This window comes from Ailuropoda melanoleuca, chromosome 2, assembly GCF_002007445.2.
Source record: "Ailuropoda melanoleuca isolate Jingjing chromosome 2, ASM200744v2, whole genome shotgun sequence".
NCBI lineage: Eukaryota > Metazoa > Chordata > Mammalia > Carnivora > Ursidae > Ailuropoda > Ailuropoda melanoleuca.
In genome coordinates this window covers 131,581,760-131,596,847 of record NC_048219.1, presented here as the reverse complement: position 1 = coordinate 131,596,847, position 15,088 = coordinate 131,581,760, and the positions used below count along the sequence as shown (strand labels likewise).

The window sequence follows — 15,088 nt, the reverse complement described above, 5'->3', positions numbered from 1 at the left end:
TAATATTTAAAGTAACTCTATCCAACAACTATAATCATATGCCTCTTTTACATATAAGGAAATGAGGCCTGGAAGTTAAAAAAATGACCAAGTAGGAGTCTGTATTCAAGCCTGTATTCAAGCCTGTTTCTGACTTAGAAGAAAGAGCTTACAAGGGCTGTGCTAGGTGCCTCCCTCTGTGTGAATTCAGCCACTGCCCTCAGCTGCCTGAAGTTATCATCAGATCAACACGGAAGCATCTTCTCGGGGTTGAATTTACCACATCAGGCATGCTGTAGGCTTTGCTGTGTAGTTATTAATTCATTGACTTGATTAGAAATATCTATATGAACCCATTCGTTTGGAGGAAGAAAATCAATTATCAGTAAATTTAAAAAATTATTTCTTCTGAGTTTGTCCAAGGTATAAAGGTATAAAAATTTACCTGGAGGTTCTAAGATCTGCTGTGTGGCTCAGTCCAGTCATCTCTTCTTTCAACATTGATTGAGCACCCGCTGTTTACATAACAAATGTCCATAAGGCTGAGCTACTGTCTTTCTAGCACTTATGACCAAGCAGAGGACAGAATATATTCCCATAAATGACTCCAAAAGCACATACTCCAGAGGCGTAAACAGAAGGCCAGAGACATTCCAAGGAGGGGAGATGGGTTTTCCGTGAACTCAGGGATCAAAGAAAGCATCCTAGGGAATGTGTGGATTGAGCAGGAAGGATTCCACAGGGCACAGCTGGGGGATGGCATTGAAGGGGAAGGTAACCCACATGTGCGGAAGTACCAGGCTGTCCAGGGAAAGGGCAGCAGTGCCTGGTGTGACCTCTTGGTCTATGACCAACATCTGTCTGCAGGGGGGATAAGCCGAAAGCCCCGCTCTGAAAAACATTAGATCTGGAAGGGGCTTTAGACCTCACTCGTCGTTTACAAACTGTTTTAAGACCCGAAGCCTTTTTTTCAAGTGAGATAGAACACAGGAGTACAGGCCCAGAAACCAATCAGATGATTACTGCTCAGGTTGCAGGCAAAGGCCTTTTCCCCTCTGCTTCTCCCAGGAGTCAGGATATTAGACAGAACCTGTGGGCTTCCAGAACACACTGAGAACAGCGCTGTGGGACACAAACTGAGGCTTAGAGAGGGAAACTCTTTTGCTCAAGGTCACACAGCAGGTTAGCATGGGATCTGGGAAGAGGACAAGGTCCGCACTTGCCAGACTAGACTCAGTGGAATAATGGAGTATCAATGCTTTGAGTGTTTCCTGTGGGCGGGGACTATGCTTGATGTCCCACTCACATCTCACTTGACCACTGCCTACCGTGTCATTGTCATGGCCGTTTTACAGGTCTTCATCTGTGGGGTCTTCCCGCCTTAGAAACCTCATTCCAGGAGCTGAGCTCCGGAAACATGTGCAAGTCCAAGCACTTAGTTTTTGCCCCGTGCAAAGAAACCCTGAAGTCACTGTGTGCAGATCTTTGTGCTGCACTCCTGGTGAGGACTGCCTCGCTCACTGGGGATATTTCGTGTGAGATGTATTTTACTGAAAGATCGTTTCTGGAAATGCCTCAGGAATGTGTTATATAGGGAATTATAAATCCAGCTCTGGTTTCTATTAACACCAGTGAGGCCGCAGCTTATGTAAAACCAGGCTCGAGGTCCTCTCTGGGGAAAACGTTCTAGCAGGCGGTGGTGCCCCACTTTCTGGCCGCATGCAAACCCAGCAGGGCCAGCAAGTTGTGCCTCTTCAGAAACTGCCTAGCACCTTCTGCCGTGTTTCCTAGCCATCCGCTAGCTCCTGGGGTGTAGGATGGCCTGGAGCCTAGCCCTCGGACGCTGGGCGTGTTTCTTCCACCCTCCGACCGCCCGCACGACCGCCCGCACCCGTCACTCATTTTCCCTCCAGGCCCTGTCCTTGCACCACAGAGTCTGGACAGGGGAAATCCTACCGAGGCAGACAGCCTCCCTGCTGCCCTCATTGCATTAGAGGTCAAGTGGAGTAGACTCCTTAGGCTGCTCATTTGTATGGATGACTCATAATGGGAATTTGCGAGCTCAAACTCTTTGAGCGAAAACAACATAGACTGTAAAATCATAATCCCCCCTACCTGCTTTAATTAGAGCCTGGCTTCACATTGCTGGATTGAAGTAAGAAAGTTCTATAGGTAGGGGCCCATCTTCTCGTAGTATCTCCAGTGCCTCTCAGGGGGCGCCTGAAACACAGCAAGTGCCCGGTGAATATTTATAGACTAAATGAATAAGCTTCTGCATGGATAAATGAGGTATGTTATATGTGTGACTTAATGTGTTTGGAACAGTTTACACAGCCAGTACGGAAGATAAGCCTCCAACTGACCCTGTGTAGCAGTCCCCCTTTTCTGCCTCCTCCCAGCCATCTGCAGATTCTGTGGCCTGAGCTAGAGGATTAGGAAGGGCCTGCTATCCTGAGCTGACCCCACCGGACATCTGCCAAATGGCTCCGGGGACCCATCACACCCAGCTCAAGACCTGCCCCACCCTGTTTTTTCTGCTCCTGAATGGTGCAATAGATAAATGCCTCCTCTGAGCAGTTGATAATCCTTGATCCATATTGTAGTGGTATCAGGGTCTGGGCTTGTCACACAGGAGATAAACAACCTGGCCTGAAATGGCCTGGAAGCCAGCGACACCTCAAGACAGGCAGCCGATTGGGAGCTCACATGCTGTGGGTGCTACCCTCACTCCACCTATCCTTCTCCTCAGCGATCTGTCAGCAGCCCCAGGAGGGCTGGCATCCCCATCAGAGCAGAGGGAGGCATGGAGCCCGGGGCCAGCACTGGCAGAACGCCGGCTTCCTTGGGTGATTCACCGAATTAATCACTCCACCGTCTGCAGTTGCTCTTAGGAGCAATTTCTCTCCAATATTCTTTCCAGTTAGTAATGCCTACCTGATGTTAACTATCCTTAATATACCAAAAGAAACATTTACACAAATTAGGAGAATGAACGCAACTCAACATTTATTAAATGCCTACTATTTGTAAGGCAACGGTCACTTTACAAAGGGATTCTCTGTAGTATGACCTTCAAAAGCAGGTCTGTCCCAGTACACTCAAATATAATTTGCTTTATAAAATTCAGCTATTTAGTTTACACAACTCTGCAGGAATAAATAGACCTCATAGAGTGAGGAATTTTATCCTGAAAAAAAAGCAAGAGGGTGAAGCTAGCCAACAGTATTTACCAGAGGGATGGGTGGAGGTTCTATAGAGGGAGCTAATGGGAACAGAAAATCTGAAGCCAACTGCCTGGTTTGAATCGGGGCTCCAACACTTGCCAGAGTGTGACCTTGAGCAAGTTATTACCCTCTCCACACCTCCCCCTCCTTGTCTGCCAAACATGAACCTAGCCTTCCTACCCCATAGGATGCTACAAACTTTATGTCGAGCACTTGGAATGGTTCCTGGCACATAGTAAACTGCCCATGGGTGTGAACTCCTATTATTATGTCCAGAAATTACTCCATTGCTTTAGTATTAAAGTCAATCATACTCTCCTTGGAATAACACTGTTCCAGAAGTTAGAAGAGCTGGTTGAATCACTATGCCTAACCTGGGATAACCTGAGTCTCTGGCTCAAGGGAAGGCCAGGCTGCCTGCTGGTCCCTCTTCTGCCCCTTCCCACCATTACGTAACCAGTCTACTTAGTAGATGCCTCTCTGTTTTTACGGAATAAAATCAGCACGTAGGGACGCCTGAGTGGCTCAGTTGGTTGAGCATCCGACTCTTGGTTTCCGCTCAGGTCATGATCTCAGGGTCATGAGATCCAGCCCCAGCTCCAGGCTGGGCAGGGACTCTGCTTGAGATTCTCTATCTCCCTCTCCCTCTGCCCCTCCCCCACTTGCGCCCGCTTGCCCACTCTCTGTCTAAAATTAAAAAATCTTCCAAAAAAAAAAATCAGCATGTAGTGCAAAGTATAGTTGATAATCCTGCTTGTTGGACTTTTCTGATCCTAAGTGGGACTTAAACCTTTCAATAAAAAGGACAGTTGGGCCATTGGTTCCCTTATATATTTTTTATGACTCGCTGACATCTCAGACTGGCACGAGCTTGGCTCAGGGCGGGATATGCAGCGTCATTCTGTCTCGCCTTAATTCCAAATCCTAAAGAGAAGCTGTGGTTAAACAGAAGTATGTTTACATGAGGATTCAAAATGTCCCATCCGCTGGCCGACTGCCCTTACAGAGGCGTCAGAGGGTGCAGAGTGCACCTTAGGCTATCGCGGGTGACAGAGTGGAAGATACAGGTTCATGAACCTTTGATCTAGAAATGGGCAGGGAAGGTGCCAGATGCATGTGAGTTTCCTGGCAGATTTCCCAAATTCCATTACTCCACCTTTTCCAATGGGGAAAAGTTACTTTTCTACTGCTGGTTTCTGAACCTGGAGTATGATCGATGGTTTTTAGGAGACAAAGCACTTACTAGAGGTGACCCACTAATTATGTTGAAGAGCTTTCTTCCCCCCCTCGCCTGCCCTTTCCTCCAACCGGGCCGCTTTAGAAAACGGAAGGCTGTTTCTGGAGCCCCTGATCCAAATCGATGCCCATGGAGCCCTGGGACAACGTGTGCATGTATGTGAAGAGAGTTTTTTTCCCCTCTAGAGAGAGGCACATGATTTTCATCTGATTTACAAAGGAATTTGATCTGTGAATAAGAACCACGGGCATAGAGCAGGGATCAGCACGCCAGGGCCCACTGGCAAAGCCAGCCCCCTGCCGCATTTTTGTGTGGTCTGCAAGTAAGAAAGGTTTTTACAATTTTGAGTGTCTGGGAAGGAAAATCGCAAGAAGAATAATATTTCATGACTTGAAAATCATATGAGCTTCAAATCTCAGGGTTTCGCTGAAACTCATCTGCGTGTGTTCGTTGATACATCGTCTCTGGCTGCTCTTGTGCTGCAAGGGCAGCGATAAGTAATTGTGACAGAGCACATGTGACCCGCAAAGCTTAAAAAATTTATTATCTGGCTCTTTACTGAGAAAGTCTTCAGACCCTAAGTCTAGAAAGTTAATCTCAAAAAGTTTTATTTTCTCCCTTGCACGTTCCATCCCCTTGGCGATGATTTATTCCCTATCACCAGCAAGATTTATTTGCCTTTCCATTTTCTCATTTAACGCCTGGGGGTTGGACACAGGGCAGAAGAGCTGGACTCTGTGAGGTGCCCTTGCTCCTGTGCGTGCAAAGAGGGGCTCACCCTCTCAGACCTTGCAGCCTGGCTGTCATTAGTGATGAGCCCTGTAAGTCTGCTGATATCGGTGCGGAAGGAGGGGCCTTGCAAGAAGGCGTAGTGGATATTTGAGGAAGACCGAAGGAAGTCAGAGCCAGGCAGTGGTTTCAGACTGAGGGCAGGTTGAACAAAGCAGGGGCAGACTGGGAAATCTCAGGAAGTGTTCGTGGAATACCAGCCATCTGGACTGGATGCTGTGTAGATTCTTCTCTTTTTAAAAAATATTTTGTTTATTTATTTGAGAAAGAGAGAGAGAGCACAGGCGGGGGAGGAGCAGAAGGAGTGGGAGAAACGGGCTCCCTGCTGAGCAGGAAGCAGGATGTGGGGGGGGGGGCTCCATCCCAGGACCCTGGGATCATGACCTAAGCCAAAGGCAGCCACTTAATTGCTTAATCAACTGAGCCACCCAGGCGCCCCGGTGTATAAGTTCTTTTTTTTTTTTTTTTTTAATTTTATTTTATTATATTGTGTTAATCACCATACAGTACATCCCCAGATTCCGATGTAAAGTTTGATGCTTCATTAGTTGCGTATAACACCCAGTGCACCATGCAATACGTGCCCTCCTTACTACCCATCACCAGTCTATCCCATTCCCCCACCCCCTCCCCTCTGAAGTCTTCAGTTTGCCTCTCACAGTCCATAGTCTCTCATGTTTCATTCCCCCCTCTGATTACCCCCCTTTTCTTTATCCCTTTCTTCCCCTACCGATCCTCCTAGTTCTTATGTTCCATAGATGAGAGAAATCATATGATAATTGTCTTTCTCTGCTTGACTTATTTCACTTAGCATTATCTCCTCCAGTGCCCCATGTTGCAGCAAATGTTGAGAATTCGTTCTTTCTGATTGCTGAGTAATATTCCATTGTATATATGGACCACAGCTTCTTAATCCAGTATAAGTTCTTAATGAGCAAGGGAAAGGGCTGAAATGGAGAGGAGTCCCTGTTGGTGGGAAGGTGGTGCTTCGCTGCTGGGGGAAGGGGTTTGATCTTCTTTCAGTACATGCCACCTGCAGAGGGGACAGCCAGGAGGTGCCCCTGGCAACATTAACACAGGCGATGTCCCCAGCTATAGAAGGGGGATAGTGAAGTGGCGATCCATCCTAACTGCTCAATGAATATTGGCTGTTTGCTTTCGTGTCTGTGAAGGAAGTGCAGACAGGACATGATCTGTGAATTCTGAGGAAGGACAGAGCTATCTAGGCCACAAAGAACATGATAGGATTTTCCCCTTTGTCAGTGCCGCATTCCATAGAATTTCACTGAGTGTCTACTTTGTGCCAGGTATTCATTCCACTGGGGCCTGGGGACACCCGGTGAACAAGAAAGCTGTGGCCGTGCCTCAGAGAGTTGTTGTGTAGCAAGGAGAGCAAAGAGACAGGAGGAGGGCGTGGTTACAGCCTGTGAAGGGAAGAGCAAAGGAGCATTTTAGAGCCTATGGGGTGATGAGGAGGATATGGACATGGGGCCAGTCAGGAAGAAAGGGGAAGAAAAGATTTTCTTGGAATTTTTCTGACAAAAGGGAACAAGGCTTTGATCAGACAGTGGAAACAAATGATTTAAGAACAGCCATTCAAAATCACACGGGGGGCTAGGAGGAGCGAATAAAATAAGATAAACAATCCAGAGCAAATATTTAGGAAGGCTAGCAGAAAAGTAAATTGAGAATTCCATGCATCTCACTGTAAATTAAAAGGTAGTTCCAAAAATGTTTAACAGTATGTGCTGGAGGAAAATGCGTGCTAGAGAGATCTCCATTTGTACAAGTATTATGTTAAGGTTCCTTGATTTTTTCACACGGTTCATGTTTTGACTTTTGAGAAAAGATTTTTACAATATAATTATTTGATTTTCAAAGTCTGTAGAGATGTGAATCAATTTTTTCCCCTTTGAAAATGAAGTTGAGAAAGGGGTCAGTTATAATTTCACCCTAAAAGTAAGAATTTTCTGGAGAAGCACGTCAAATTACCAGAAAATATTCGAATCTCAGCCAGTGTCTCTGGCCTCACTGTAATGTTCTCTCAAGGCAGCAGAAAAGAGATGGGAAAATGTCACCCTTGACTTCCTGGCACCACCAAAGGCCACTTTGAGGACTTGAAAAATTCTGAGCCGTGGTGTGAATCACGTTTGCTAAGCCACTGTATGATGTTAGCTGCTATTTTTCCTGTCAGATGTATTTTAATTTCCATTCAAAACTAAATTACACTTTAAGCTTTCAGAAAAGGTAAAATATTGTGGTATTAAATGGTTTCGACAACCATTTAAAATTAAATGCCTATTAAGATTGATTTCATTGAGTAAAATGTCTATCTGTACCAAGGTCTGAAAATAGTTATTTTCTCTCTCTCTCTTTCCTTCCTTCCTTCCTTCCTTCCTTCCTTCCTTCCTTCCTTCCTTCCTTCCAGGGATTACTACTTGTGTGATGTGACATGGGCAAATGAAGAAAGGATTTCTTTGCAGTGGCTCCGAAGGATTCAGAACTATTCAGTCATGGATATTTGTGACTATGATAATCTCACCAACAGTTGGAGAAAAACAGTGGTAAGGTTTAATGGGGATGTTCTGCTTCTAAAGCTACATGTGATCCAAGAACTATATAAAAACAGGGAGAGTGAAAGGTTGGGAATCAGGAAATAAAGTTTGAGTTTCTTTTCTTTCTGACTCTATGTCAGACCCTGAGGCAGTGGGTAAGTCCTGACTAACTTTTAGAGAATCTGGTATCTGGTGTTACTTCCATTTCATCTCTACCCACTAGTCATACTGTGTTTTAGTTATGGATATTATCACTTGGGGAGGGGGTGATGATTGGGAACCCAGAATATAGAATTTGATGTCGAAATTCAGAAAGCCCAAGAGGGCCAGGGGCTGCAAAGTCAACGAAGTGTGTTTCAGTAGAGGAAGTCTGGGGAGCAGAGAATGACTGGCTGAGAATATGTGAAACAAAACGAGTATCAAAAGGCCACAAATCTCTTACCACCCTGTGACTATCTTTCAGCAGTCAACAGCTTTAGATCATAAATAGATAACTACCAGGCAGAGAGGGTGGCAACATTAAGACAAAGGAGAGTGTTAATTCAACCTTGAGGTGCTGGGGGGCAGGGCGTTCCCCACAAGAAACCACCAAGGTTCAGCCAAGGTGAATCAGAATTAAAGCCCCTTGGGCACCAGCAGCCTCAGGATGGGCAATGTCCAGGGAAGGTTTACTGGCAGATGTGAAGGAGACCTCTCCAAGCCCTTTCCCGGTAATGGGCTCTGTACCTACGGGCCTCCCCCTGTACACACCCCCCTCCTGTTTGGGCACAGATTCTTGCCTCACAAAGCTTGGGTACCCTGTATCTTGACTTGCCCGTTCATTTATTTATACAGCAAACAATGAATACCTACTATGCCCCAAGTTCCGTGCACAGCTCTGGATTTAAAACAAACAAATTTGGCCACATGCCGGTCCCCCAAGTGCGTATGTTTTAGTGGGGAATACCATTAGGGTGACCAATAATAATAGTTACCGTTTCTTGAACACTCAAAGTAGCTGGACGCTGTGGAGAAGGACGTTCTTAGGTCACGTGACAGCCAGACTCCAAACTAGAAAACCTAAGCTGCTAATTCTATCGTCCTGCTATCAGGATAGTGTGCCCTAAAAGGGTATAAGCAAAGTACAGAGGGAACGTAGGACCAAAGAAGACAATCCTCTCAACTGGGGAAAGGCGATGGGAGATGACAAGGGAGGCTTAGAGCACCCAGGACCGACAAGGGCACAAGGACCCTGTGAGCAGAGGCTGTGCAAGGGCATCCAGTGAATGCTTGGAGGGTGAGGGTATGGGGCTCCAGAGGACGAAGGGCTGGGGAGAGGCACCATGGTGAGAACCAAGGGTGGAGGTAGGCTGGGGCTCAGGTGCCGTTCTGAGGAGGTTGGACTTAACTTGTAAGACACTGGGAACTATTCCTAGGTGTTAAATAGGAGAGGACCATAATGAGATAGAACTATCTGTTGCCAAATGAGGTCAGCGGGAGTTGAGCAGGGTGGAAGAGGAGAGCTGCAGGGTCTCCAACCGGGAGGTCAGGGCAATGAACCCGGGAGAACAGAAGCTAAGGCAGTAACGGTGGAGAAAGGACCAGAGGAGTCAAAGAAGCAGGAGGCAGGGGCTGAGGAGGGGGCTGCGAGGAGAGGGGGCATCTAGAGCGACTGCCAAGACTCCGGCTTAGGAGAGTGGGGGCACTAAGCAGAATGAAGGCGTAAGAGCAAGCCGTTGGGGATGGAGGCAAGATAAAGGACATCACCTTCTGTACGTGTTGAATGGAAAATGCTGGGGGAGCTTCCAGGGCCACATATGGAAGACAGAGCTCTAGGCAAGAGAGGTAAATGTTTGAATGCAGTTATATAAACAATCTGAGCAAAAATGCAAATACATAAATGGAGACCGTTTTCAATTATTTTAAGTACAATTTTGCTTCTAGGACCACGGGTTGCAGATGAAGAGTAGAATGAATAGCTTACTTCTCTCTGAAACTCCTCCCTTGTATTTTCCCTCCCTAGGCACAAGAGCACACCGAAATGAGTACCACCGGCTGGGTTGGAAGAGTAAGTGCTTCAGAGTTGTGGGGTTTTCTAGTATGGATCAGATCCTTAGAGCTATTTGATATGTAGATATACCAAAGGAGGGCCCCGATGTCATTTGCTATTAATAGAGCTATTACTTGATCTATTTCTCAAAATATTGAAGTGCTCCCCGCAGAGACAGCTTTTCATGGGGAATACAGAACATGCTCAATTGGAAAAAGGAACAGGACAAGCAAAAACTTGAGAGCAGACAAAACAAAAGACATACTCTAGCAAACTGTAGCTCCTGAAAAGTTAAAAAGCAACCGGAGATGGCGAATGAGCTCGTTGACCTCCTCTTTGAAGTCCCGTGCTTTGGAGGCAGAAAACATGGCTTCCATCCACAGCCTACCCAAATGTGTAAGGAGACGCAGCTACATCCAGCAGCACCTTGGCTGCCACTGCATCCATCCAGCAGCACTGCTGTGCACCTCCCTTTGGAGGAATCCTGCTCGTGCAGCCTCACGCTTTACTAGGCCCCAGATGCCGAGTTTTATCCAAGAAAGCGCGGTGACCCGCAGACACTTGTCACGCTTCTCACTCCCGCCGCGCGAGGCCTTGCACAGAATCACCAACCGTGTGGCTACGGGACCAGGGGATGACTCAAGTTAAAGGAGGATCTCCAGCCATCGTGGCACCTCATAGAAAGATGATGAACACATCTCACCTAATTTTTCTGACCGCTTCTGTTAAGCCTCCCTTAAGAGAGAAACAAAGGGACAAAAAAAAAAAAAAAAAAACATGTAAAGATTTCATTCACATCTCTGGGGCTGTTGAGGGGAGGCCCCTGGTCCAGAAACAGGACCCCTTCCAGCTGGGCGTAGAGCTCCGATAGCATTCACACGTCCCTTTTCTTCAGGCATTGATTGGGCAGAGGGGAGAGGTTTGCCAACATGAAAAGTGGTTTCCTCCATGGCAAGAGACACGCTACACTTCCTCACGACTCTTTGAAAAAAATATGTTTTTTCCTCTCTGTATTTAACCAGACAGATGCCACTTTTCACACATTTCTACCAGGCACAACTCCATCCAGGGGAAACAGGGAAATGTATTAAAAAGATAAGGCTGTGAACACAGGTCTAGAGAGGGGAATGTGTTTCAGAGCTCTGTAATGAGAACACCAAGTGTACCGCACGCCTCAGCTCGCTCCATAAATGAATCCGCTTTGAATCACTAAATAGAAGAGGGAAGCATTTTTCTTCCTTCCCAAAATGGGAGCTGATAAGAGAGGAAACATCGAGGGTAAAGTGAACCAACAATTTTAAAAGACCATCTCCTACCTGCTCTCAAATGTAGTAAGGAAATCGAAGTCGTAAAGCGACATGTTCCTTTCAGGCTGGGATAGATATTCTTCTGCTTAAACTACATTATGTTCTGAGAACTCTCTTTTATTGAACTGTGAAAAATGGAAATTTTATGCTATATTTCCATACAACTACTTTTTTGGTAAATTGTTGATCCTATTTAGCAAAATGAAAAGACTTACAATAAAAATGGTAACTAGGAGAAAGTTTCCGTGTGAAATATACGACAGACATCCCTTATAGTATCCAGTCCAGAAATGGTTAAAGACTTTCTGGCTTTCAAAAAGAAATATGTATTTTAAAAGGAGGGAACAAATCCCTCAAATTAAAAACCACCTCCTGTCTGAAACAGTAAAAATAATAGCCTGTTTCAAGCAAACAAACCAACCAAACAGAAAGCAATCACTCGGGGATGCCTGGAGGGAGGGGGGTAGGGGATGGGCAAAACAGACTAAGGGGATTAAGATGTACAAACTCCCAGTTAGAATAATAATAATAGTCTGTTTCAAGAAAGCACATCTGTGACACTGAGGAAATGTACTTGTTAAAACTGAAAGACGAAGGCTCATTTTTGCACATTTATAGCCAGAAGTCATGGAGTTACCCTCCACAGAGAGATGTCCAGAGATAACCATTGCTATGTGCTGAGAGTCCCGCGTCAGCCTCTTTACATGCTTTCTGTCATTTGCTCCATGCAAAAAAATTCCCTGAGAGAGATCTTTTTATCTGCATTTTCCAGAAGGAGAATTTTCTTTTGAGACACTTGGCAAGTAAATGAAGCATGGGTTTTGGGCAGAGATGACGAGAGGACTTTCAAAAGCTAAAGTTGGTGCTGAGATGAGACTGATGTGCTCTAATCTGTTCTTTGTTTTCTATCATTCGCAGTTCCGGCCTTCAGAACCTCATTTTACCTCCGATGGGAAGAGCTTCTACAAGATTATCAGTGACCAAGATGGCTACAAACACATTTGCCTATTCCAAATAGATAAGCAAGTAAGCATTCTGTCGTGAATTATTTTAGGTTGATGTCTTTTTTAATGAGACTAACTTGAAGTGGAAGTCATTGGGTAAAGTCAATCAGTGTGTACTAATAATCCAGCTAATTCAAATTCCAAAGCGGTATCTGGAGGATGATGGGATCGGGAGGGGAAACTCAAGAAGAAGACCTAAAATTATCTAAATTGCTGCTACAAAAGATTCAGCCTTCCACTTCGATTAGAGAGTTTAATAAACGTCTTTTTAAAAAATCCCATTAGGGTTGCACATTTATTACAAAAGGAGCTTGGGAAGTCATCGGGATAGAAGCTCTTACCAGTGATTACCTGTGAGTATTCTAATAATTGATAGGATACAAACATACTCGTTGTAATCACACCCTCTTTGCCCAGAAATAGGGGAAAATCTCCTACAAATAAAGAATAGTCTATTTGGAATGTGTTCAGTACTTTTTTCTTTTCAACATACGGAAGCCTTAATGATTTTCACATATGCTTAGCGGATTTGATACCATGCCACCCAGCAGCTCTACCTCTTGCTCTTACCTGCTTTACGTTACAAGAGCTGTAGCCTCTTTTTCTTAAACATCTTGGAACACCAAACCAGCATCAGGGGCATTTGGTTCAATTTTAACTGGCACCGAATTTGTGGAAGACTTGGAGAGGCTATTTTATTTTATCTGTCCATATCTCGGCCTTACCGTGGAAAATGGAAAGCTTTGCAGAGGCTGTCAACTACCCTGCACGAGTGGGTAGAAAGGGGGTGTTATTTTTATTAGAATCTGAGGCACTTCTCTAATTCCTTATTGGGTCTCAACACGGAGGATTTTTGCCACTGCCCAAAGCAGTTTCTGAAGGGCCGCTTTAGAAGTGGCTCTGCTGCTCTCAGAGAGATGGGGCTCCTGCCAGCTAGTAGTTTGTGTTATAAAACAGAAAAAATGGAAAACAATATAGGTACGTGGGCTCTCAACTTCAGGCTGGTTGTCCAGTCGTACTTTTCTTTAAAAAGACTTTTTTTGAGTTTTTAATTGTCACTTTAATGAAGGGAGCAATCCCTGCATTCAGATATTTTAGTCTGCTTTAAAAAATAGAATCTCCTCTTTAGAGATGACGGGCAATATGGCTTCTGGGGGAGAAGGGGCAGGGAAGGATGGTACGAGAAGGGCCAGCATGAATGTTTGGTGTTGAGTCAAATACAGTGTACTTGACTTTCTTTAAAAACATAATTAATATATATTTCATTTGTTTTCTTCCCAGATACTACATTAGTAATGAATATAAAGGAATGCCGGGAGGAAGAAATCTTTATAAGTAAGAGCTAAATCAAATTATTGATTTGAGTCTTTTTAGCTGAAGAACAATTTCTGGGGTTCTTTTTTTTTTCATGTCTTAACTAACTGGAATTGTAACTGAGCACTTTCATTCCCTTATAAATCAAACCCCAGGTGTCAACAAAAAGAATGACTTCAATAGATGTTTTGTGTTGTTCCCCAACAATGGGAGGTTTGAGGTTATTATGAATTAATTCATGTATTTGTTGAACGTTAAAAAAAAAGCTTTTGAGCTTTGCTTTGGCATTCTGATACCTTTGAAACTAGACTATGGCATTATTCAGTTCTGTCTTTTCATTTATTCTTTCATCAAACACTTAATTTCTACCATTGGTTTGCAGAATCCAACTGAGCGACTACACAAAGGTGACATGCCTGAGTTGTGAGCTGAATCCAGAAAGGTGTCAGTACTATTCTGTATCATTTAGCAAAGAGGCAAAGTACTATCAACTGAGGTGTTCAGGTAAGAGTGAACTGCCATGGGGAGGGAGAGCAGCCCAGGGACCACCATGTCCGTCTGTCTGTCTATCTGAAGTGGCTCCTTCCATTCCCTCAGCCTGCATGCTCTTCCTGCCTTCCACCCAGCAGCTGAATTCGTCCCCTCCTCCCTTCAGACAACATTCTTGTCACCCTCCTGGCTCATTGTGCCCATCTGTCCCTTTCTGTGTCCAGTCTGGGAAACCTTCTTTCTGCCCTGCTTAGTTTTCTCTTCTTGAATCTGAGGCGCTCTTGAAATCACTGAAGGCCCCTTCTCTTCAAGCTCATCTAAGTGGTGAATTAACCACCTTTCCTCCCCTTCTAACCAAGAGAGTTGCCTGGCTTGCTTTTGACTGAACGCACAACAAATACACACACACACACTGGAGACTATGTACAGCAGAGGCCTTCATCATACACACACACACGGATTTTTTTACTATCACTTTTTTATTGTAGATTTTTAATTATTATCTTATGCACTTGCCCCTTTAGATGAAAAAATGTAGGTGGGTAGTGTCTGTCACCCAACCTGCTCACTGCTCTATGTTCTGTTGCTATTTTTTTATTGTTTTCTTTATTATAAATGAAGAAACTTGGCAAGGACAGGCAACATGACTTCCACAGATCACACAGCTAATAAGAGGCACAACAGGATTCAAGCACAGGTCTCCACCTCCTGGGCCCTCTGAGCCCTCCAACAAGCGCTATGCGAGATTACTTCTCAAAATGAGAGAATCTGGATATTCTGAAAAAGAACCGTCCCTCGCCAGAAAGAGATCTCCAAACCAGCTATCTGACTCTTTATTTACTAGCACATTTTCTTTATCATTACATCTTTCTTTCTTTCTTTCTTTCTTTCTTTCTTTCTTTCTTTCTTTCTTTTTTTTTCTGTGACTGTTTTTAGACACCATTTCTTGGGCACACATTTCATACTAGGAACTGTGCTAAAAGTTTTATATTTGTAGTCTTGTTTGTTTCTTAAGAAAACTGTATAAAGTAGGTATTATCCTCCTTTTATATGTTAAGGGATCAAAGCATAGATATGTTGTCCTAAGTCACACAGCAGGTAAGTCAGGATTCAAACCCAGGTCTTTATAATGCCTTCGCTGTGGTTCTGATCGAGAGTAAA

General features: G+C 44.6%; 1 protein-coding gene across 4 annotated transcripts in view; it reads left to right on the top strand.

Annotated features, from left to right (window-relative positions):
• Positions 1-15,088, top strand: part of DPP4 (dipeptidyl peptidase 4) — a 78,989-nt gene that overhangs the window by 39,352 nt on the left and 24,549 nt on the right. For all 4 annotated transcript variants that reach the window (XM_034654643.1, XM_011231867.3, XM_034654645.1 and 1 more), the window contains 6 exons: positions 7,658-7,793; positions 9,787-9,831; positions 12,039-12,146; positions 12,410-12,477; positions 13,406-13,459; positions 13,821-13,942. In XM_034654643.1, the coding sequence (XP_034510534.1) occupies positions 7,658-7,793; positions 9,787-9,831; positions 12,039-12,146; positions 12,410-12,477; positions 13,406-13,459; positions 13,821-13,942 (533 nt within the window). The remainder of the gene's footprint in view (positions 1-7,657; positions 7,794-9,786; positions 9,832-12,038; positions 12,147-12,409; positions 12,478-13,405; positions 13,460-13,820; positions 13,943-15,088) is intronic.